Genomic DNA, 24,989 nt, shown 5'->3' on the forward strand with positions numbered 1-24,989 from the left:
GACAGCCATCACATCCCCCAATGTCATGCTCAGAGAGAAACTACACAGTGACACAGGAAGAGATCTACACAACACCCATTAACACGCTCACACTCACACACACACACAACTGACACAACTATTTATCAAATCCCTCCATTTGGAATAAGCCGCAGTGCTGCTGAATGTAGGTCCACCTCAATAAAGTACAGTTGTGAAAATATCCTTTGTAAATGAAACAAAGCACTTGTCATTGACTTTGCAGCTCAAATGCCAGCCACCTGAATCAGTTCTATTTCTAAATCACCATTCACATTTCAGAACGTTTATTGTGACCAGCTTTTGTTTCATTGCAGATCTTTCACTCTCTTTACACACACTCATCTGTTCATTAATGGCTGTAATTCACTGGAAATGATTCATTTCTTTAAACACCCTGGCAGCCCCAATGTTAGAATTTATTTAGAGTAGAATTTATCTTGGTCTACTCAGCTCCTTCACAGTTTTGCTGTCACATACATATAATTACAACTGTGAAGTCATTGTTTGATTTGTATGGTGAGGTTGTTGTTGTGTGTTTGTACGGTGAGGTTGTTGTTGTGTGTTTGTACGGTGTGGTCGTTGTGTGTTTGTTTGTACGGTGAGGTTGTTGTTGTGTGTTTGTACGGTGAGGTTGTTGTTGTGTGTTTGTACGGTGTGGTCGTTGTGTGTTTGTTTGTACGGTGAGGTTGTTGTTGTGTGTTTGTACGGTATGATCGTTGTTGTGTGTTTGTACGGTGAGGTCATTGTCGTGTGTTTGTTTATACGGTGTGGTCGTTGTGTGTTTGTTTGTACGGTGAGGTCGTTGTCGTGTGTTTGTTTGTACGGTGTGGTTGTTGTGTGTTTGTTTGTACGGTGAGGTCGTTGTCGTGTGTTTGTTTGTACGGTGTGGTCGTTGTGTGTTTGTTTGTACGGTGTGGTCGTTGTGTGTTTGTACGGTGAGGTCGTTGTCGTGTGTTTGTACAGTGTGGTCGTTGTCGTGTGTTTGTTTGTACGGTGTGGTTGTTGTGTGTTTGTTTGTACGTTGAGGTCGTTGTCGTGTGTTTGTTTGTACGGTGAGGTCGTTGTCGTGTGTTTGTTTGTACGTTGAGGTCGTTGTCGTGTGTTTGTTTGTACGGTGAGGTCGTTGTCATGTGTTTGTTTGTACGGTGAGGTCGTTGTCGTGTGTTTGTTTGTACGTTGAGGTCATTGTCGTGTGTTTGTTTGTACGGTGAGGTCGTTGTGTGTTTGTTTGTATGGTGTGGTCGTTGTCATGTGTTTGTTTGTACGGTGAGGTCGTTGTCGTGTGTTTGTTTGTATGGTGTGGTCGTTGTCATGTGTTTGTTTGTACGGTGAGGTCGTTGTCATGTGTTTGTACGGTGAGGTCTTTGTGTGTTTGTTTGTATGGTGAGGTCGTTGTCGTGTGTTTGTTTGTATGGTGTGGTCGTTGTCATGTGTTTGTTTGTACGATGAGGTCGTTGTCGTGTGTTTGTTTGTACGGTGAGGTCGTTGTGTGTTTGTTTGTATGGTGTGGTCGTTGTCATGTGTTTGTTTGTACGTTGAGGTCATTGTCGTGTGTTTGTTTGTACGTTGAGGTCGTTGTCGTGTGTTTGTTTGTACGTTGAGGTCGTTGTCGTGTGTTTGTTTGTACGGTGAGGTCGTTGTCGTGTGTTTGTTTGTACGGTGAGGTCGTTGTCGTGTGTTTGTTTGTATGGTGTGGTCGTTGTCATGTGTTTGTTTGTACGGTGAGGTCGTTGTCGTGTGTTTGTTTGTACGGTGAGGTCGTTGTGTGTTTGTTTGTATGGTGTGGTCGTTGTCATGTGTTTGTTTGTACGTTGAGGTCATTGTCGTGTGTTTGTTTGTACATTGAGGTCGTTGTCGTGTGTTTGTTTGTACGGTGAGGTCGTTGTGTGTTTGTTTGTACGTTGAGGTCATTGTCGTGTGTTTGTTTGTACGTTGAGGTCATTGTCGTGTGTTTGTTTGTACATTGAGGTCGTTGTCGTGTGTTTGTTTGTACATTGAGGTCGTTGTCGTGTGTTTGTTTGTACGGTGAGGTCGTTGTGTGTTTGTTTGTATGGTGTGGTCGTTGTCATGTGTTTGTTTGTACGTTGAGGTCATTGTCGTGTGTTTGTTTGTACGTTGAGGTCATTGTCGTGTGTTTGTTTGTACATTGAGGTCGTTGTCGTGTGTTTGTTTGTACATTGAGGTCGTTGTCGTGTGTTTGTTTGTACGGTGAGGTCGTTGTGTGTTTGTTTGTATGGTGTGGTCGTTGTCATGTGTTTGTTTGTACGTTGAGGTCATTGTCGTGTGTTTGTTTGTACGTTGAGGTCATTGTCGTGTGTTTGTTTGTACGTTGAGGTCGTTGTCGTGTGTTTGTTTGTACGGTGAGGTCGTTGTCGTGTGTTTGTTTGTATGGTGTGGTCGTTGTCATGTGTTTGTTTGTACGGTGAGGTCGTTGTCGTGTGTTTGTTTGTACGGTGAGGTCGTTGTGTGTTTGTTTGTATGGTGTGGTCGTTGTCATGTGTTTGTTTGTACGTTGAGGTCATTGTCGTGTGTTTGTTTGTACATTGAGGTCGTTGTCGTGTGTTTGTTTGTACGGTGAGGTCGTTGTGTGTTTGTTTGTACGTTGAGGTCATTGTCGTGTGTTTGTTTGTACGTTGAGGTCATTGTCGTGTGTTTGTTTGTACATTGAGGTCGTTGTCGTGTGTTTGTTTGTACATTGAGGTCGTTGTCGTGTGTTTGTTTGTACGGTGAGGTCGTTGTGTGTTTGTTTGTATGGTGTGGTCGTTGTCATGTGTTTGTTTGTACGTTGAGGTCATTGTCGTGTGTTTGTTTGTACGGTGAGGTCGTTGTGTGTTTGTTTGTATGGTGTGGTCGTTGTCATGTGTTTGTTTGTACGGTGAGGTCGTTGTCGTGTGTTTGTTTGTATGGTGTGGTCGTTGTCATGTGTTTGTTTGTACGGTGAGGTCGTTGTCATGTGTTTGTTTGTACGGTGAGGTCTTTGTGTGTTTGTTTGTATGGTGAGGTCGTTGTCGTGTGTTTGTTTGTATGGTGTGGTCGTTGTCATGTGTTTGTTTGTACGATGAGGTCGTTGTCGTGTGTTTGTTTGTACGGTGAGGTCGTTGTGTGTTTGTTTGTATGGTGTGGTCGTTGTCATGTGTTTGTTTGTACGTTGAGGTCATTGTCGTGTGTTTGTTTGTACGTTGAGGTCGTTGTCGTGTGTTTGTTTGTACGGTGAGGTCGTTGTCGTGTGTTTGTTTGTACGGTGAGGTCGTTGTCGTGTGTTTGTTTGTATGGTGTGGTCGTTGTCATGTGTTTGTTTGTACGGTGAGGTCGTTGTCGTGTGTTTGTTTGTACGGTGAGGTCGTTGTGTGTTTGTTTGTATGGTGTGGTCGTTGTCATGTGTTTGTTTGTACGTTGAGGTCATTGTCGTGTGTTTGTTTGTACATTGAGGTCGTTGTCGTGTGTTTGTTTGTACGGTGAGGTCGTTGTGTGTTTGTTTGTACGTTGAGGTCATTGTCGTGTGTTTGTTTGTACGTTGAGGTCATTGTCGTGTGTTTGTTTGTACGTTGAGGTCATTGTCGTGTGTTTGTTTGTACGGTGAGGTCGTTGTCGTGTGTTTGTTTGTACGGTGAGATCGTTGTGTGTTTGTTTGTACGTTGAGGTCATTGTCGTGTGTTTGTTTGTACATTGAGGTCTTTGTGTGTTTGTTTGTATGGTGAGGTCGTTGTCGTGTGTTTGTTTGTATGGTGTGGTCGTTGTCATGTGTTTGTTTGTACGATGAGGTCGTTGTCGTGTGTTTGTTTGTACGGTGAGGTCGTTGTGTGTTTGTTTGTATGGTGTGGTCGTTGTCATGTGTTTGTTTGTACGTTGAGGTCATTGTCGTGTGTTTGTTTGTACGTTGAGGTCGTTGTCGTGTGTTTGTTTGTACGGTGAGGTCGTTGTCGTGTGTTTGTTTGTACGGTGAGGTCGTTGTCGTGTGTTTGTTTGTATGGTGTGGTCGTTGTCATGTGTTTGTTTGTACGGTGAGGTCGTTGTCGTGTGTTTGTTTGTACGGTGAGGTTGTTGTGTGTTTGTTTGTATGGTGTGGTCGTTGTCATGTGTTTGTTTGTACGTTGAGGTCATTGTCGTGTGTTTGTTTGTACATTGAGGTCGTTGTCGTGTGTTTGTTTGTACGGTGAGGTCGTTGTGTGTTTGTTTGTACGTTGAGGTCATTGTCGTGTGTTTGTTTGTACGTTGAGGTCATTGTCGTGTGTTTGTTTGTACATTGAGGTCGTTGTCGTGTGTTTGTTTGTACATTGAGGTCGTTGTCGTGTGTTTGTTTGTACGGTGAGGTCGTTGTGTGTTTGTTTGTATGGTGTGGTCGTTGTCATGTGTTTGTTTGTACGTTGAGGTCATTGTCGTGTGTTTGTTTGTACATTGAGGTCGTTGTCGTGTGTTTGTTTGTACATTGAGGTCGTTGTCGTGTGTTTGTTTGTACGGTGAGGTCGTTGTGTGTTTGTTTGTATGGTGTGGTCGTTGTCATGTGTTTGTTTGTACGTTGAGGTCATTGTCGTGTGTTTGTTTGTACGTTGAGGTCATTGTCGTGTGTTTGTTTGTACGTTGAGGTCGTTGTCGTGTGTTTGTTTGTACGGTGAGGTCGTTGTCGTGTGTTTGTTTGTATGGTGTGGTCGTTGTCATGTGTTTGTTTGTACGGTGAGGTCGTTGTCGTGTGTTTGTTTGTACGGTGAGGTCGTTGTGTGTTTGTTTGTATGGTGTGGTCGTTGTCATGTGTTTGTTTGTACGTTGAGGTCATTGTCGTGTGTTTGTTTGTACATTGAGGTCGTTGTCGTGTGTTTGTTTGTACGGTGAGGTCGTTGTGTGTTTGTTTGTACGTTGAGGTCATTGTCGTGTGTTTGTTTGTACGTTGAGGTCATTGTCGTGTGTTTGTTTGTACATTGAGGTCGTTGTCGTGTGTTTGTTTGTACATTGAGGTCGTTGTCGTGTGTTTGTTTGTACGGTGAGGTCGTTGTGTGTTTGTTTGTATGGTGTGGTCGTTGTCATGTGTTTGTTTGTACGTTGAGGTCATTGTCGTGTGTTTGTTTGTACGTTGAGGTCATTGTCGTGTGTTTGTTTGTACATTGAGGTCGTTGTCGTGTGTTTGTTTGTACATTGAGGTCGTTGTCGTGTGTTGTTTGTACGGTGAGGTCGTTGTGTGTTTGTTTGTATGGTGTGGTCGTTGTCATGTGTTTGTTTGTACGTTGAGGTCATTGTCGTGTGTTTGTTTGTACGTTGAGGTCATTGTCGTGTGTTTGTTTGTACGTTGAGGTCGTTGTCGTGTGTTTGTTTGTACGGTGAGGTCGTTGTCGTGTGTTTGTTTGTATGGTGTGGTCGTTGTCATGTGTTTGTTTGTACGGTGAGGTCGTTGTCGTGTGTTTGTTTGTACGGTGAGGTCGTTGTGTGTTTGTTTGTATGGTGTGGTCGTTGTCATGTGTTTGTTTGTACGTTGAGGTCATTGTCGTGTGTTTGTTGTACATTGAGGTCGTTGTCGTGTGTTTGTTTGTACGGTGAGGTCGTTGTGTGTTTGTTTGTACGTTGAGGTCATTGTCGTGTGTTTGTTTGTACGTTGAGGTCATTGTCGTGTGTTTGTTTGTACATTGAGGTCGTTGTCGTGTGTTTGTTTGTACATTGAGGTCGTTGTCGTGTGTTTGTTTGTACGGTGAGGTCGTTGTGTGTTTGTTTGTATGGTGTGGTCGTTGTCATGTGTTTGTTTGTACGTTGAGGTCATTGTCGTGTGTTTGTTTGTACGTTGAGGTCATTGTCGTGTGTTTGTTTGTACATTGAGGTCGTTGTCGTGTGTTTGTTTGTACATTGAGGTCGTTGTCGTGTGTTTGTTTGTACGGTGAGGTCGTTGTGTGTTTGTTTGTATGGTGTGGTCGTTGTCATGTGTTTGTTTGTACGTTGAGGTCATTGTCGTGTGTTTGTTTGTACGTTGAGGTCATTGTCGTGTGTTTGTTTGTACGGTGAGGTCGTTGTCGTGTGTTTGTTTGTACGGTGAGGTCGTTGTGTGTTTGTTTGTACGTTGAGGGTCATTGTCGTGTGTTTGTTTGTACATTGAGGTCGTTGTCGTGTGTTTGTTTGTACGGTGAGGTCGTTGTCGTGTGTTTGTTTGTACGGTGTGGTCGTTGTCGTGTGTTTGTTTGTACGGTGTGGTCGTTGTCGTGTGTTTGTTTGTACGGTGAGGTCGTTGTGTGTTTGTTTGTACGTTGAGGTCATTGTCGTGTGTTTGTTTGTACATTGAGGTCGTTGTCGTGTGTTTGTTTGTACGGTGAGGTCGTTGTCGTGTGTTTGTTTGTACGGTGTGGTCGTTGTCGTGTGTTTGTTTGTACGGTGTGGTCGTTGTCGTGTGTTTGTTTGTACGGTGAGGTCGTTGTCGTGTGTTTGTTTGTACGGTGAGGTCGTTGTCGTGTGTTTGTTTGTACGGTGAGGTCGTTGTGTGTTTGTTTGTATGGTGTGGTCGTTGTCATGTGTTTGTTTGTACGTTGAGGTCATTGTCGTGTGTTTGTTTGTACGTTGAGGTCATTGTCGTGTGTTTGTTTGTACGTTGAGGTCGTTGTCGTGTGTTTGTTTGTACGGTGAGGTCGTTGTCGTGTGTTTGTTTGTATGGTGTGGTCGTTGTCATGTGTTTGTTTGTACGGTGAGGTCGTTGTCGTGTGTTTGTTTGTACGGTGAGGTCGTTGTGTGTTTGTTTGTATGGTGTGGTCGTTGTCATGTGTTTGTTTGTACGTTGAGGTCATTGTCGTGTGTTTGTTTGTACATTGAGGTCGTTGTCGTGTGTTTGTTTGTACGGTGAGGTCGTTGTGTGTTTGTTTGTACGTTGAGGTCATTGTCGTGTGTTTGTTTGTACGTTGAGGTCATTGTCGTGTGTTTGTTTGTACATTGAGGTCGTTGTCGTGTGTTTGTTTGTACATTGAGGTCGTTGTCGTGTGTTTGTTTGTACGGTGAGGTCGTTGTGTGTTTGTTTGTATGGTGTGGTCGTTGTCATGTGTTTGTTTGTACGTTGAGGTCATTGTCGTGTGTTTGTTTGTACGTTGAGGTCATTGTCGTGTGTTTGTTTGTACATTGAGGTCGTTGTCGTGTGTTTGTTTGTACATTGAGGTCGTTGTCGTGTGTTTGTTTGTACGGTGAGGTCGTTGTGTGTTTGTTTGTATGGTGTGGTCGTTGTCATGTGTTTGTTTGTACGTTGAGGTCATTGTCGTGTGTTTGTTTGTACGTTGAGGTCATTGTCGTGTGTTTGTTTGTACGTTGAGGTCGTTGTCGTGTGTTTGTTTGTACGGTGAGGTCGTTGTCGTGTGTTTGTTTGTATGGTGTGGGTCGTTGTCATGTGTTTGTTTGTACGGTGAGGTCGTTGTCGTGTGTTTGTTTGTACGGTGAGGTCGTTGTGTGTTTGTTTGTATGGTGTGGTCGTTGTCATGTGTTTGTTTGTACGTTGAGGTCATTGTCGTGTGTTTGTTTGTACATTGAGGTCGTTGTCGTGTGGTTTGTTTGTACGGTGAGGTCGTTGTGTGTTTGTTTGTACGTTGAGGTCATTGTCGTGTGTTTGTTTGTACGTTGAGGTCATTGTCGTGTGTTTGTTTGTACATTGAGGTCGTTGTCGTGTGTTTGTTTGTACATTGAGGTCGTTGTCGTGTGTTTGTTTGTACGGTGAGGTCGTTGTGTGTTTGTTTGTATGGTGTGGTCGTTGTCATGTGTTTGTTTGTACGTTGAGGTCATTGTCGTGTGTTTGTTTGTACGTTGAGGTCATTGTCGTGTGTTTGTTTGTACATTGAGGTCGTTGTCGTGTGTTTGTTTGTACATTGAGGTCGTTGTCGTGTGTTTGTTTGTATGGTGTGGTCGTTGTCATGTGTTTGTTTGTACGTTGAGGTCATTGTCGTGTGTTTGTTTGTACGTTGAGGTCATTGTCGTGTGTTTGTTTGTACGGTGAGGTCGTTGTCGTGTGTTTGTTTGTACGGTGAGGTCGTTGTGTGTTTGTTTGTACGTTGAGGTCATTGTCGTGTGTTTGTTTGTACATTGAGGTCGTTGTCGTGTGTTTGTTTGTACGGTGAGGTCGTTGTCGTGTGTTTGTTTGTACGGTGTGGTCGTTGTCGTGTGTTTGTTTGTACGGTGTGGTCGTTGTCGTGTGTTTGTTTGTACGGTGAGGTCGTTGTCGTGTGTTTGTTTGTACGGTGTGGTCGTTGTCGTGTGTTTGTTTGTACGGTGAGGTCGTTGTCGTGTGTTTGTTTGTACGGTGAGGTCGTTGTCGTGTGTTTGTTTGTACGGTGTGGTCGTTGTCGTGTGTTTAGTTGTACGGAATCATCCATACGAGCGTCTGAGGCTCCATCTGCTTTGCGCGGTGCAGCTGTGCCGCTTGCAGGGTTTGGCCGTCCATTCAGCTGCACCCTCCTCCAACCACCTGACCACACGCACCAGGGTCACTGCAGGGTCACTGCAGGGTCACTGCAGGGTCAGGCCACGTCCAGGGATGGATTTACGTTTTGTTGAAATGAGTTTAAGTGCTTTGTTTGGAGGCGCCGGAGCATCGGCTAAATTATTGAATGATATTCTAAATGCAGCACTGGCTGCTGTAACAAAGGAATGAAATGAAGCCGCCGCCACTGCATACACGGCCGTGAACATGTGAGTCGGTTAACCAGGGACCGACACAAGCTGAAGATGAAAGAAAAAATTGACCCAGTCAAATTGTGTGTGTGTGTGTGTGTGTTTTGTGTTCTTTAAAGGAAACACACTCACAAGTGGCACAGCATTTGAAGCAGAGAGAAAGCTGCACCAGCTCATTTAACACAATCACAGGCCAAGCACAGCACAGCATACAAACAACGCCCAGAGCGCACAATCCCACCGCCAATGCGTGCTGTTTGCTTGAAACGTGTCAATGTTGATAATGTTTCACAGAGGGAATTTTAGAAACATAAAAACAGAGTGACGGCGCTGAATTGTGAATATTCCCCGTCTCCTGGGCGAGGGGAAATTGGTCGGGTGCAGCAGCTGCTCCTGAGAAGCTTCTGAAGAGGACACACTTCCATCAATATTGCTGCCCTGCTATGTGTGAGCGTCATCTCGGAAGGTGATGAAATTAATTTGCATCTCATCTGACATGCAGGTTAATTGTCTATTTCAGGCTCTGTGTTTCGGGTGATGTTAACCAAAATGCATGTTAGCAAACATTTGTGAAAAATGAAGAAATCCAAAGTATAGACATTTTAACTTTGAATCTTTTTATAATGACTACCTGTTGCTGAAAACCAGTCATCTGAACAAAGTCATGTGAAAAAAAGACACGGCCATTAAATATCAGCATGTAAATGTCAGAAACGTTTTGAGACTGACACAAATACTGGTTTTCACAAAGTTTGGTACTTACGTTTTTTATTATGGTAATTTGCATTACAAAAGGACCTGCTGACATCATTCAGTGAGTGTTGAGGAGCACAAGGCTGGAGATCATACTGTTATGCTGACTGAGGTAGAATAGCAGACTGGGTGCTTTAAAAGGAGTTCTTAAAAATGGGCTTTACCGCAAGGATATTGCTGAAGATTGCACCTTCAAGAAGAGAGATTCAAGGTGCCCAAGAAAGTCCGAAAGACCGTCTCCTAAAGATGATACAGCTGCGGGATCGGGTGCCACCAGTGCAGAGCTTGCTCAGGAACGGCAGCAGGCAGGTGTGAGGGCATCTGCACACACAGTGAGGCCAAGAAAAATGGCCTGGTGTCACGATGGGCAGCAAAGAAGACACTTCCCTCCAAGATATTCAGCAAAAAGTACAGGGATTGGACTTCTGATGACTGCGGTAAAGTCATTTTCTCTGATGGAGCCCTTCTGATTGTTTGGGGCATCTGGAAAAATGATCGTCTGTAGAAGAAAAGGTGACGCTACCATCAGTCCTGTCTCGTCCCAACAGTAAAGCATCCTGAGACCATTCATGCGTGGGGCTGCTTCTCATCCAAATGAGTGAACTCACTCACAATTTTGCATAAGAACACAGCCATGAAGAAAGAATGGTACCAAAACATCCTCCGACAGCGACTTCTCCCAACCATCCAAGAACAATGCCTTAATTGGACCTTAATCCAATTAAGAACTTATAGACCAAAAAACACAAATTCTGATAAACCCGAAGCACTGATTATGAAGGAATGGGTTGCCACCAGTCAGGATTTGGCGCAGAAATTGACTGACAACATGCCAGACTCTTGATGTAATTGTCAATAAAGCCTTTGAAATTTACGAAAAGCTTGTAATACTTCAATACACCACAGAAACCAGTATGTGTGTCATTCTCAAAACCCTTGACCATGACTGTAGATAAAAATGATTTAATGTAGATAATATTCAAAAATAAGACATGAAATTCACCTATTTGACCAATGAAATTATCTTGGATGCCAATCCCCATTGGATAACCATTGAACACCCTATGCTCTAATTCCTGCATGTCCCCGCCTTGTATGAAATCACCATTCATCCATTTCTGACACCGACTGGCAGAAAGTTCTCTCCATTCTTCACTGCAGAATTGCTGAAGTTGTGTGATGATTGCAATGCCTGCACCCCACAGCAGGATTCAAATTCAGTAAATCAAACCTGTGCAGCCTCTTTCTCATGGTAGATGCATGCACTTTGACATTAGGTGTGGTGAGAGCTTCCTTTATGTCCAGAGATGACATTTTTGGACTTTTCGTGACTTCTTTCAGCACCTCGCAGTCTGCACTTGGGCTTACCTGAACATGTTCTCCACTTCCCAGAACATCTGATTCCAAACCATCTTTTTTTCCAGTCTCCTTTCTGAAGGCATCACGGCGCTCTCTAGATCTCACTCACTTCAACAATCAACAGCAAACCAAACTAAATGTCAAAACTTGCCGTTGAATAAAAAAAGATTCAACATCAATTTCGAAATGTCATATTTTCTCCTTGCAATTCCCGTCGTGCTCAATAGCTTGAGAGCCACCGGGTCAGAGGTCGAGCACGCTGTTTGCACTGGAGCACAGTGTCACTCTGAGGCGCCGTTTGGTTACAGTTCCCTGTGTCCACAGCGAGACAGGGGACATAAGAAACCACTTAAGGCAAAACCAAAGGCATGAAAAACTACAAGCAGGGGTCAAACTCCACTTAGAGGACACGATGGTAAGTACTCTTGACTCTGCAGGTCCCTGGCGAATATGCCGTGGAAATACTGCAGGAGACGTGAAAACCTCCGAGGGCAGAGCAGTTAATGCAGTGATTTCGTTCTGTATAGATTAACCTTTTTTTAACATTCGCAGCAGCACAGCAGAGCTTTCTCACGCAGAAACCCCCTCGCCGACCGGGATCAGGGCTTAATCTACTGTCTGCCCTGACCTACCAGCATAAAGGTGCGCGCTCCCGCCTGATGTAATGGAAAGAGAATGAGGAATCCTGAGCATTCTGAGCATCGCCGCAGCTTCGGTTTTTATTTGCTGCCAGCTGTCAGTCTGTTGCTAAATAAATAAAATAATAAAGACATACACACATTGGACATAAAGTACATTCATTATTAGTAGGATTTTATCTGGATTATATGAGGTTTTGTAATTTAAAGCAGACCATTTTTTTTTCAGGTGTTATTATAAATATTGAAATATGCAATAAATGCTTTATAAATGTTATGAAGGTCCACGTGTGTGTATGGCCAAGGGCTTAAATGAAAATTCTGGTCTGGATTTCTAATGCTGGATCTGGGGATGCCCATCACTGGTATCACAGTGTAAAGTAAAGATGCTTGACTATCCAAACACGCTGAATTAGACTTCAGACCCTCAATGGGTCTGGTCTCAATCACATCCTCATAAGACAAAACCAACAGTCTCCTCTCCGTGCGGTCTCAGAGTGTGAATGACAGGACACCACTGCCCTGTGAGTGACAGGACACCTGTCACTCACGCTGTACTGGTATTTTAGTTAGGCCTTCACTTTATCTAGAATCAGCATGCTGCAGAACCATGACCCGCTGCGTTATAACTCTTTAGACATTCATGCCAGTCTGATGGCGCTGCAGATGAAATGTGTCTGGACACTTTCTAATGCACGAGACAACGGCCTACATAAATTAGAACTCCAGGAATAAGCACCACGGACAGCTCCTCTTTAATATGCAGTATATAACAGAGGGAACCGTCAGGACCCACATAAAAAAGCCATCAGTTCTATTTTTTGAAAAATCATTCCATCTAAGTGAAATGTTTATGAGGACCCCTCACATTTGTCTATACAGTAAGGACAAAACCCCTTCATTGCTTCTACAGTTTCTGGTGGTCCTGTATAAATTAACAGCAGGCCGAGCACCATTACTGCAATAAGAGACTTCTTAAAGACTATAAAACAAAAACCATGTCTTATGGAAGAAAAGTCCCCGGCGAGCATGTTGGTTCATCATGTAAGAAACGTTCATGCTAATAAGGATTTATTCTTAGAAACACACCTTGATACAGCAGGATAGTCACAGTGTTCTTGGTCAGTAAGGTGCATGATGTGCACTAGATCATTAGATTCATTAGATCTTTATTTTTTCATTTGATGAATTGCTACGGCTGGACAAGCACCTTTTTTATCAGAAGGGGAATTCTTATGAGTGACAGTTTCAGTACATTTTTTTCCTTCGGTTCAGTAATTATTAATGCGGTAACTACATGGGACAAACAGATGGAAAGGGTAACTTGAACAAGCTAATCACCGTGCTAACGGTCCCCTGCGACTCCCCGTCATTCATCGATTCGACGGAATAAAACGCTGCCTCCACTCGTTCCACCTGAGACCAGCTGAGGGTGTAGCTCAAGCGTGTGCACTTTGTGTTTGTGAAGCCAGCGGTCCACGGGCTTCCTCTGCTCTCCTCCTCTCCCCGAGCGAGTCGCTCCGTTCACATTATCATGTCAGTCGTCTCCGACGCGGCGCAGCTTAATCAGGCTCCCCGTGGCTAATAATAGGCCCTTCTCGTGTAGAGGCTGGCAGAGGCTGATTTCCACGGAGCTATTAAATCTTCAGCGCACTTAGCGTCTCCACGCCTTATAAACAATGACAGCTGTGGCCTAATGGCGTGCCGGGCGTGGCTCCCAGCGGCGACACGCAACGATTAATTAGCAATTTTGCAGGGGCTACGGGTCCTCCTGACCAAGGGCCCCCCCCAGATTCTCAGCCCCACGTCGCCCTCTTATTTCTACTTAATGCCCACTGCTTTAACAGGTCAACAATGCAGACGTGTGCCAACAAGGAAGCTTCGAACACCATCCTTAAACTACACTAGGGCAGGGTGATATGGCAAAAATATTGGTCCAGATATACTTTTTTTTCTGATATTGCCAGACTGAAACGTAGCTCATTCATTTGCTCCACATCGCTTTGGCCATCTCTAATTGTTACCTGGAAATTTTGTCCGGCCAGGTTAGAACCTATTCTAAGGGCCTTTTCACTTCCACTCGCACAGTTTCTCACAGTTTCTAATCGAGGTATTGCTAGAACACACGCCCAACTCTCCTTGGTTCTGTTTTCTGCCAATTTGCACTTTTTTTTCTAGCTTTAAGCAGTGTCAAAAAATGTGTCAAAAATTATGAAAAAAGTTCTGAAGTATTTATCAGGAGGGTGAAAAATCCCCAAAGCTGATCACCAAGATCAAGCAATAATTTTATCATTATTGAGATTGTATAATCACCTACTCTACTCTACAAGTCCAAATTTCTGTAACCAGTTCATTATTCCAGTAAATATTTGTAGATCTGCACACACCAAGTCTATCTTAGGTCCATTCCGCAAATGGCTGTTGTTTTGAAGGGTCTACGGTTTTAATGGACAGTCGGTAAACTTTACAGCTTTGCTGCAATGGAACCATAACATTAATGGAAAGTCCACTTAAGATTCTCCCCCCCAGAGGCAGATATATATTTACTATTAATAATGCCAGGCAGTCAGGGCCACACAGACAGAATGGGAGGCCTTGACAAACTCATTACTTCAGCAACAGTCAAGGCTGTCCGCCTCGCCAGGGCAAGCGGGCGTATAAAGCACAGCCTCTCCTCAATCTTCGCACAATAAAAGCTGTAAGTCAGGGTGGCACAAGCGTGAGGAATTAACCCTCACGCCATCTGAGAGACGTGCAGCTGTAAGAACGGCGCTGGTCAGACAGCTTACACGCGTTCATTTATGTCGATCATCCGTTTAAAGACACACACTGATTCCAATCTGCAGAAATTAAACCAAAAATACCTCAGATATTCTGTCAAACTCACCTACAAACAATGCACTTCCTGAACCTTGCAATTACAAGATTTTATCTTATGATTAAAAAATTAATTAAACTAAACACATTAGATATAAAGAATTTTTAATGTAAACAGTTTAATTACTGCCTTATTCAGAGTGACTTACAATCATTTGTTACAGGGACAGTCACCCTGGAGACACTGAGGGTTAAATGTCTTGCTCAGGGACACAATGGTAGTAAGTGGGGTTTGAACCTGGGACTTTGTGGTCTTCTAGTTTATAGGTCTGCATGTTATCCACTTAGCTACTAGCACCTATTTTGTAACTGAAATAAATAGGGGTGGGCAGAGATAAAATTGAACTGCACCCAGGCAGGGGGCTAGACCTTTTGTGGATTCACTTTTTAACCTGTTCAGATGTGAACTTAATCAAAATTAAACAGAGAATATCCCTGCAACTGCATGGTCTGTCAGTATAATTTTTTGATTTTACATCATAACGCTCCTCCCAGGAGTCAACTGGGTCAGAGAAAATGAAGATGGAACACTGAAGAAAATGAAACTGCGGGACCAGGACGCGGGACCTGGGGTGCAAGGGGGGGCTGTCGGTCCCACGAGAGGCCCATGGTCCCACGGGCTGTCGGCATGGCCAGGCTGGGGAACCAGAGGCTTGAGAGGAGTCAGACAGGAAGGGGTCGTACTTGGAGTGTGAGCATCATCCATGCAGCAGGCACAGGCAACATCGTTAGGAGCACAGGGGTCAAAGAGCATTGGGGGATCATCCAGAAATCCAGAGTCGGGGTCAAAACAGGTCAGCAACAGAATACAAAGCAGGGAATGGCTTACAACAACTTGAAATAATATCGACGATGAGTTCGCAGTTTGTATGTGTGTTAATCGCCCTTTTATGTTAGTGGTCTTCTTCTTTGTGGGTTCCTTCTGTATTGGTGGGATTCGTGAGCGTCCAAGCGCCCCTTGGAGGCCTGGTGGTAGCACGGCCGCCGTGACAATGACATTTTGGACACCATATTTGCCATTTCTCAGGAACCAAACTATAAAACATTTTTTTACTTATTTGTGACTATAGTTATACATTCCAACTAATTCCAACTGTTTCTGGGCTGTTTTGAAACTATCACATCAAAAGTATATATGTGTTCCCCATTCAAAAGTACAGCATGCAAAATAAATAGGTTGAACGTGAACAATATTTATTGATTAGATATTAGAAAATTAATAACAATAATACTAAATTGAAAAATATAACAGTTGGTCACGTACCACCTCCAGCCCACCAGAGGGAGTAAGATCAGCCGGGAAGACAGCGACGTGGAAACGGAAGTGAGAGCGGGCAGTGCCCAGTATAAAAGTCAGGTGACCAGAGGGGACGTTGAATTAAATTCCCAGAGGCGCTAGTCTTCATTACAAACACCTGATTGATTCTGTCTTTTGTATACGACCTTTGCCTGACCTGCCCCCTTTTTACTACGATGATATGTATATGCTACCCCACCTTCCTGCCACCCATAGCCAAGCAACGGTGTTCACCTGTGCTACCCAAGACGCCCTCCCATTATATCCATGCCCCCGGACCGTCCTCAAGCCAGCCGTCTTCCTGTTCTCCTCTGTCCCGGTCCACCCCAGCTGGGGTGTAGGTTCAATCCCGAACCGCCAATGTGCCGCTGAGCAAGTGTGCACCGTGTGCTGTGCTGCAGTGTTTCCCAATGATATTGCACTATGTTTGAATGAGGGCTCTTTAAAGGTGAAGTGGATTGGAACTGAGCACAGCTCAAGGGCGTAACTTTGTGCTGAACATCTCTGTCAAGATCGCTGTCTAAATAAATAAATTCATATTTCTATATATACAAACATATATATTATATATGTTTGGCCCACCTTTCTCTCCCCCCACATAAATACACCACAATGATGGGGTGCCTGCAGTCTGTTGTAGTGTAAAATGAATTTTTGGGACCATATATTGCTAATATCAAGTCCAACAGCAGTGTCATGTATGTGATGAACAGGGAACTGGATGAGACAGCGTCTCCCTCTAAAGCGTCGCTGCTTGATTCTCTATTCAGCCTTTAGGGTCACGGGCGATAACAGATTCTTCTGACGTGCGGAGACCAGAGGGGACTCCGGAACCACATCCACTTAACACTCGTAGGGTTATCTGCTCTCTTCTCCTCACCCACAATCCTCCTCTCTGACTGGCTCTGCAGAAGCAGCTGTTGGGGGAGAAGTGTGTTATTTAAACAGCGGAACGACGGAGGGCGACAGCATCTCTGCACCGCAGGGGCTCGGAAACTCAATCTCTTCAACTGTCTCCGCGCGGGTCGTGTTGATGCATGGGGAATAATAGCCTGTAATTTACGCACTGGCCGACAGCTTAAATACGCCTTTCTCTGAGCGCTTCTGTTATTGTCAACGCCGCCGCTGAAGAATTTAAGATTTAAAGAGGGTTCGCGTTTTTTCCCGCGGCTCGTATGGTTGGAGACTGATAGGAGAGAGAGTTAAAAACAGCACATGGCAAAGCCAGATCGTCAGGAGTAATTATGTGCTGTGCGCTCCTGACACTGTGTGTGTATTGATGGAGAAATAAAACAGCAGCAGCATTTTTGACAGGAAAAACAAAACCCCCCGAAAAAAGCATCTTACATGCTCATCCAGGCAAATCCCGAACATCACGCCACAGCATCGGCTGCACATGTACGCAGGAAAGTCAAGTGTGATGAAAACTGCCCCTTAGGTAAAAACAAGCCCTTAATTAAATATGGTAATGAGGGCCCAGGGAATCCTTGAGCTTGTTTCCTGCGAACATTGGCTGTGTGTGTACTACACTTTCCATTAGCTTCCAGATTTATAGACTGCGAGTACAACCTCAGGCTAATTCTTCTGATTACAGCTGCAGTTTTCGTCCCCCAAATAGCTAGATGTACTGAATCAGTTCACTGAAAAAAGATTCGTGCATCGAATCAATGAATCAATCATGGCAGGGGGAGACTGTGAACCCAAATTCCTGAGTTGTGTTCCTTTGGCAAACACATTCGTAATAACTAAGTAGTCCATTAGCCCAGTATTGGCATCGCTCCACTGGCTTCCAAAAGAATACAGAATAAAATTCTAAATTTTACGCTTTTTTAAATCCTTAAATGGTGGTGCCTGACCTTATATGGCTGAGTTGCAGGTCTCATACACACCTTCACATTCACATTGAAGTATGCTTTATCCACTCAACATTCATCAGTCAGTTTTAACTTAACTACATTTTTACCAGCATGTTTCAGTAAAGTGAGCTATTCTGCATTCTGAATTCTCCTTCAACAAGCCAACATTAAAGCATGCATCATTAAAAGTACAAGGTCTGTACAATTTCCCAAAGCATTTTTAATAAATCCCTTTCTGTCACATCAGCAGCAGGGCAGGGCAGGGGAAAAGGAAGCATTTGCACAACTTCACGGAAACAGGAGATTTACTAGTAACAAAAGCACTTTCTTACACATTTTTACTTCCGAATTCATACAGCACACCTCGACAAAGTTCCTATAAAAATGTCTATTCAACAAACTTCTCACTGGGTCATACCATGACCTGAAATGTGACTGATGTCAGGTGAATGTTGCTCTAAGTGCTCTAAGAACATTGAGAAATGACCTGCTACTTAACCAAAGTCCATAAAATAGCCCCTTTACTCATGCTCCTCAACCCATTTCTGAACAAACATTGTACACTTTCAAAGCACACTGTGAATAGTAGAAAGTTTCCAAAAGAATACATAATACATTAAAGAAAGCAGAACTACCGCTGTTCAGTGTATGGAGCAATACAGTCATTTTAGGCAAAGGAAACTCACCCAGCTGAACTTCCATAACCGTATCCTGCCTCTCGGTGGGGAAGAGGACCTTTGGAGGCCTGGTGGTGAGAAGTGCTGGAAGGGAGAACAGCCAGAGGTCAGGAGAGTGGTCGATTGCAGACTTCACAGAGGATGGTGAAGGTTAGAGGAAGACTCGGTGTTCTGGGAAACAGTTATGTTGGTACCGCTAAAAATATGGAAATATTTCTGCGAGGTCAAACGTATAAATGGTGAGGGTTTGTGATTGGCCAGCCAGGGAAGCTGTCGCTCAGAAACAGGAAAAACACACAGTACACACATGCAGTTATTGTGCTGCAGTGATTTTGTGTCAGCAGGCTTCTATCAGCACAGCGTTTAGTGAAGATTTTGAAGCGGCTGCTGAAGACAGCTGAATGCCGTTTTGGCCCGAGGGCTCCGGTATGAAACCCACACACTCCTGTTCCGTTCCCTCGTCCGTTTGTCAAGGCATAGCGCTGCCCGCTGACAGCTCTAACGATACGCCATGACATCTCTGAACTTATCAAGTCACCTTTAATGCGATAAGGAGGCAAAAGGCCTGAAAAACACGTGGCGTAGGAATAGTAAAGTGGCAAGTACCCAGAGCAGGAACAGCAGGTCTGTACTGAATCACCAGACGTGGAAATGGACAACCGGTCCAACCAAACAGATACATGGAGCTCAACTGTGTAAATATAAATATGGTGAGCAAGGTGCCAACACATACCACACGTCCAGAAGCCCAAATTTCCATAACAAATCAGAACCCAACCTCATGGAAGTGTACGTAAGAGCTCTTTCTAGTATTTCCTAAAAAGCGTTTTTGGATCTTTCAGAGATGGTTTGAAGATCATTAAGCTGTTCAAACATCCAGTGGAAGTTCATTCCACCACCTAGGAGCCTAGACAGAGAAGAGTCTGGATGAATGATTTTCTCAGTACCTTGAGAGATGGTGATACCAGTGGATAAAAGTGAAGTGAAGTGATTGTCACATGTGATACACAGCAGCACAGCACACAGTGCACACGGTGAAATTTGTCCTCTGCATTTAACCCGTGGGCGCCTTTCATGGCTGCCCACTGCTCACCAAGGATGATGCAGGGTTAAAAGCAGAGGACACATGTTGACCTCTGTTGACACAATGACCTTCACTTTAACTTTATTTTTGTGTTATTTCAGTATTTATTTCTCAGCCACATATTCCTTATTGAAAGCCACTGTAGAATTGTTTTACTTGTGAGGCACTCAGTGTTTTTCTGAGTAATGATCATTGGGTGACTGACAGATCGGGTGATATTAATGTAAACATTAATATCGAGTTTTTGACCTCAAATCCAGTCCTGGTTCTCAGAATAATTTAAGTGTTATTGCTTCTGGTCAGTCAGAGAGTAAATCACACCTCAGCCTCAGGTGCAGGGGGGTGGGGTGGGTGGGGTGGGTGGATGAGTGGCAGCCATGAAGGACTGATTTATTCACTGTTAACCCCTTAACACAGCTACTCTTTTTTTTTTTTTTTTTTTTTTTATTAAATTGTGTTATAAATGCATGGGGTCAAAATATACATTACCAGTCAAGTGTTTTTATGGCATTTCTTTTAACCAAATAGAAGACACAGGACTATAAAATAACACACCTGAGATTATGTAATCAACAAACTATTTTTTTACATTTGTGTGTCTGCATATCAGGGAGCGTTTGCTGTGATGGCAGCATTTCACATTGTTGGCTTATCCCGACCACCTTGGGCAATGGGGACAGTTTCCAACAGTCCTGAAGGTTTGTGCTGAACACTTTCTTAACATTTACTCATGTTAATCGGGATCTCATTAAGCAGCTTTTGATGATGACAATAGTGAACAAAGGTAAAAAGAGGTGAAACGGATTCATCAAACAAATGCCAAAAAAATACTTAATATGTTTCATGCGTTGGATTCTTCAAAATGTCTCCATCTTAGTCTCCATAAGTGTACAGACATTTTACTGGCACTGTAAATTCATGCAATGGGAGTCTGGCAGTAATCCTCTACTATATAAGCTTGTAATGTATTTATTATATGTGCACAGTCTGTATTAAGAGGAAACTTATCCTCTTATATTCTTAATCTCTATTTATTGCAGCAGCAGAATGTTGCTGATAAGCACACAGTAATTACAGCAGAACAGAATTTAGCTGGGCAATGTATTGACTTCATTTTGTGATATGCACAACAACACAAAACTAAATCAAATATTTACTTTATTATTGCAGTTTTTATTAATTTATCTTAATGATCAGCACCAGATGTCAAGTCTTAGACACAATTATTTCAGTCGAGCAAGTAAACCTTTAACTGAGGGTGTGGCTCATTGTGTGCACTTATCTGCATTAGTGTTGGTTCATCAACAGACAAGACGCAATGTAAATGCTGGTCATGTGATGATAACTATAATGAAATATATCATGTAATATTTTGATGACTAAATCTGATTTACCAAAAAAACTTTACTAAAATGTCTGTTAATTTTTGTTGATGAAGACGAGACGTTATTTCCTCTCATTTATTATAAATTACTCAATTTATATTTATGCATTATTGTGTTTCCCATCCAGTCACACAGATGACACAGAATAAATCAATTAAATAAGCATGCTAAGGTAACCTTGTTTTAATTATGAAATGAGTTTGACTAAAAGAAAATGTTGTTTTTGTCTGTTCTAGTAGGTACCTGTACTAAATGGGTTACATAGAATTATGTTAAATAGAATTGCATAACTAAAAGTGACTAAAATACAGTGTTCATTGACTACAATTATCATGGATAATTCAGACCACAATAAATCTAAAATGCTCTAAAATGACTTTTAGCTGACTAGACTAAAAAGAGTCTGGACGTGACTAAGACTAATAAAAACTAAAATGACAGCTTGACACAAAGACTATACTTAAACTGTAATTAAGACAGGCCGCCAAAAACAACTATTATCTGCAGTATGATATTTGTGAAACTGAGGCTCTAGAATTTCAAAACTTTCCTTTAGATCTGAGTTCTCTTAAACTGGAATGTACCACCGTTCCATGAGCAGACGCACTCAAATCCATCTCTATAACCTTCACCCCAAAGTGTGGCTGTGCAGAGCTTCTTATCTTTCTGCCCAGCCTAATTTCATCTCTCCATTGTGCAGGAGCGCGGAAGTGCAGTGAAAGATGAAGATGCGCCACCTCATCCATCTCGGTGGGACAGCTGCAGTGTTAGCATGCAAATGAAAGCTATCATTCTTGTCACGGTGGCACAGGGAGCAACCAACCACCTCCACCCACAAGGGCCTGGCTGGACAACAGATGTCCTGCCTGTGCCCACCGGCAGGTAGAAGTAACCTCCTCTATGTAGCCTAAACATAACATTATCGCTTAGACACACACACACACACACACACACACACACACACACACACACACACACACACACACACACAGCAACTATCATTCATTGTGTTTCTATTTATTTTAAATTAAATGTTTTCACTAAGAAGCACATGCAGAAATTGGAAATTTAACTCTATAACTACATGTGAGCTAATGTTGTTCCTTGTAATAATTATAATAATAGACTGTATTATGGTATTATGCCTGTTTCTAATTACTAAATAGTGGCGATAATAAAATATGGAGGCGGAAGTAGCCTAGTGGCTAAGACACTTGCCTATGAAGCAGAAGACCACAAAGTCACAGGTTTAAACCCCACTTATTACCATTGTGTCCCTGAGCAAGACAATTAACCCCGAGTGTCTCCAGAGGGTCTGTGCCTGTAACTACTGATTGTAAGTCGCTCTGGATAAATGCTGTAAATGTAAATGTTTGTTAATGAAAACTGCAGCTCTGATTATTTTGCATTTTAAATAATGAAAGGAAGTTCCTTTAAATGAAGACCATAGAAGTAAGTACAGTTTTACATGGAACTTTTTCATACACGGTTGATGCAGTTGTCATTTTGGTGCAGTGGTGGGATTAAGAGCACAGAGAACACAACACAAAACTGACCCACAATCGCCACATAGACAGAGAGGAGATTTCCCCGAGCACTGTGGTGCAGGACTAAATTGCACTGGGCAAGCAGACAATTAAAAAGGCAAGTCAAGCAATTAAAGAAAAGCCTTCCTAGGGCCATTATTAAAAGGAAGTGCCAACATTCCACTCGCTTAAGAAATCTTCCAAGGTCATTTGAGGGATGGCTCCTCAAGCCACAATTAGATCAAAACAGTATCCCGTTCCTGTTGTCTTCAGACTGCGTACAGGTGGTAGTGGCCTATAAGGCTCAAACCCCATTTACTACCATTGTGTAGTAAATGGGGTCCCTGTAACTCCGGATTGAAAGTCACTCTGGATAAATGCCATAAAGGAAAATGTATGATGGGAATATAATTGATCTAAGATATACACCATGTTTGCAGGCACTCTGTGATGTCACACTGAGGTGCCATTTAAAAGCTATGCACAGACGGCCCCAGAATAACAGAACAGATTTTGAACTGAGGCTTCTTCTTTAGTAAAACATGACAAAATGACAGTGAAACAATATTAAAAACGATGCAATTTAGAAATGTGTGGCTGTGCGCCACTCATTAAAGGCATATGCGAGTACTTGAAGTGTCCTAATGGTGTTTTGCCATTATCATGTTATTTGCATCTTGTGCTTTCCTTTTTCTTTTACTTTGTCAAAATGGAACCCAATGTGTCTAAAGTGCACAGGCACGTTTTCAATAATTTAGTTTGGAGTTTGGCAAGGACACTTTAACACTCCTAGAACTTATGTACCTAATCCATGTACAACATTGTGCACCAATTCAAACCAGTGAAAAAAGATAAACACTGTTTATCTAAGATGCAAGCAATTTTGTTAACAATAACCCCATATTAAACACTGATGAAATATTTATTAAATTGGTTTCACTACTGACTACAACTTTTGCACAGTGATGTAGTTACAGCATTAATAACATTTGGTCAACAGTCCATGTCTATGGTGCTGATACCTGGAGGGTTAAAGAGTTTTACAGCAGTATTAACTGAAGTGTACAGCTGGGGGCAGGGGAGGGTTAAACATAACGGGTTACCTTTTTTAAGCCATTGACACTCTAGCACTGTAGTCTTAATATGATCTTAATGTATTTAAATATATTTAAATGTATGGCATTTAGCAGACACCCTTATCCAGAGCGCCTTACAATCAGTACTTATAGGGACAGTCCCCTTGCGGCCCCATTCTGGGTTAAGTGTCTTGTTCAGGGACACAGTGGTAGTGTCCTAGTAGACTTCCCCTAACAGAAGCAGCCAAAAAATAGAAGAAGATGTTAAGGGGTGTTAAGTAGAATAGTTAGTCAGGACTCTGTCACTGTGCCCAACATCCCCAAAGTATCTCCATCTGGCAAAAGCTCACAGAAGTGCTCTTTGCCTGCAAGAGTGGGCTCTCAAATGGCTAATGCGTGCGCACGTCCCTCGGCTGGCCAGGTGGAGGCTTGCTCTTGAGGGCCGAAGGACGTTCAGCATCCTGCCAATAACCAAACTGCTGACAGTATAATGGCAGTATGGACATCTGCGGCCCCCGGTTCGCGTCCTATGCTGCGTGTGTCCCCGTCGTTTGTCAGGTTGCATAATCTGAGCCATCTTTTCTCGTTCTTTTTTTACAAGTGTGGGAGGAAAAAGCTTTTTGAAAAGCAGAACGCATGGCTGGCTTGAAAGAGTCCCATAATAGAAGCGAGAAACACTCAGCAGAATGTACCTATAAAAGGTATCATTACGGCGAGTAAACACTCCGCCGTGTTTACAGGAGATTAGAAGTACCGGTGTACAGAATAAACTTCACAGTTGACATACGGGGTTCCGACATGGAATTTTTCCAGACTGGATTGTGAACATTCCAGGACGTGCGAACTCTGCTTGTGGGAGAAGGTTGACACGGAAATGAAAACCTCATCTAATCAATTAGTTAAGTTATAAAAATAAAAGGCCAGGGGCGGCAGGAGATAATTACTCTGCTCCTGGTTTGGATGGAGCCACAGGGAGAAGTGCTCCTCGGTGGCTTCCTATCCTAATGAGCTCCACAAGTGGGCACGGTCTTCACGCCGTGCCAGAGACGAGCAGAAGTAGTCATCTCACTTCACGTCAGGTTCCTCAATTTGTATTTTTAACCTGCTAGAAAGCTACATTAATAGGTAGACAGACAGACAGACATACAGATGGATAGGTTTTTGATAAAAAATATATTTTTTTATGGTCTGATGGCATAACACATTCCACTGCATGAAAAGTCTTCCGTCAGCAAAGAAACCGCACTGTCTCTCCAAAGCAGTCAGAATAAGACGTCAAAAGAGCTGTGTTTGGTGCAGAATCCCATTTAATCGCCTGAACATCCTCCCTTTAATTCTGTGTAGAGGGCAGGTCTGTTATTGCTTGTGCTAGGCCAGCGTGGGTGCTGCTGTCGGAGGACTTTGATCGATTCGTAATGTTAGGCGGCGTAAAAAATGAAAGGGAGTCTGTCCTCAGGCTTCTCATTCCTCGCTGTTCTGAGCTGGAACTCACATCAGTCCTGTCACTCAGGACAAACTCAGACTAATGGCCGACTCAAGGAGCAGAACTTTCTCAAGCGCCAATCCGGATTAACCGATGCTGGCGCCGATCGTGCCTACATCGTTTGGCTATTTTTGGAGCCGGGGATTTGCGGCTCACTCGACAGGCTCATTTTCGTATGAAGTGCGGGCGCGGTTAGTCGCTTTGTGGTTGGTGCCAGTCCAGATGACAAAGAGCGCGGCACTGCAGAGAGCCCATTCATGCCCAGGGAAGCAACAAAGGTGCGTGTTGAAGCGCTGACTTTTTAAAGTTGCGAAAACGTGGCAGAAACTTGGATGAAAAATTCA

The 24,989-nt window shown here is 43.3% G+C and overlaps 1 protein-coding gene across 3 annotated transcripts in view; it reads right to left on the reverse strand.

The window, feature by feature from the left end:
* il1rapl2 (interleukin 1 receptor accessory protein-like 2) overlaps positions 1 to 24,989 on the reverse strand; it is a 229,673-nt gene that overhangs the window by 30,383 nt on the left and 174,301 nt on the right. For all 3 annotated transcript variants that reach the window (XM_028960794.1, XM_028960793.1, XM_028960795.1), the window contains one exon: positions 18,101 to 18,175. In XM_028960794.1, coding sequence (XP_028816627.1) covers positions 18,101 to 18,175 — 75 coding nt within the window. The remainder of the gene's footprint in view (positions 1 to 18,100; positions 18,176 to 24,989) is intronic.

Source organism: Denticeps clupeoides, chromosome 18 (genome assembly GCF_900700375.1).
Source record: "Denticeps clupeoides chromosome 18, fDenClu1.1, whole genome shotgun sequence".
Classification (NCBI taxonomy): domain Eukaryota; kingdom Metazoa; phylum Chordata; class Actinopteri; order Clupeiformes; family Denticipitidae; genus Denticeps; species Denticeps clupeoides.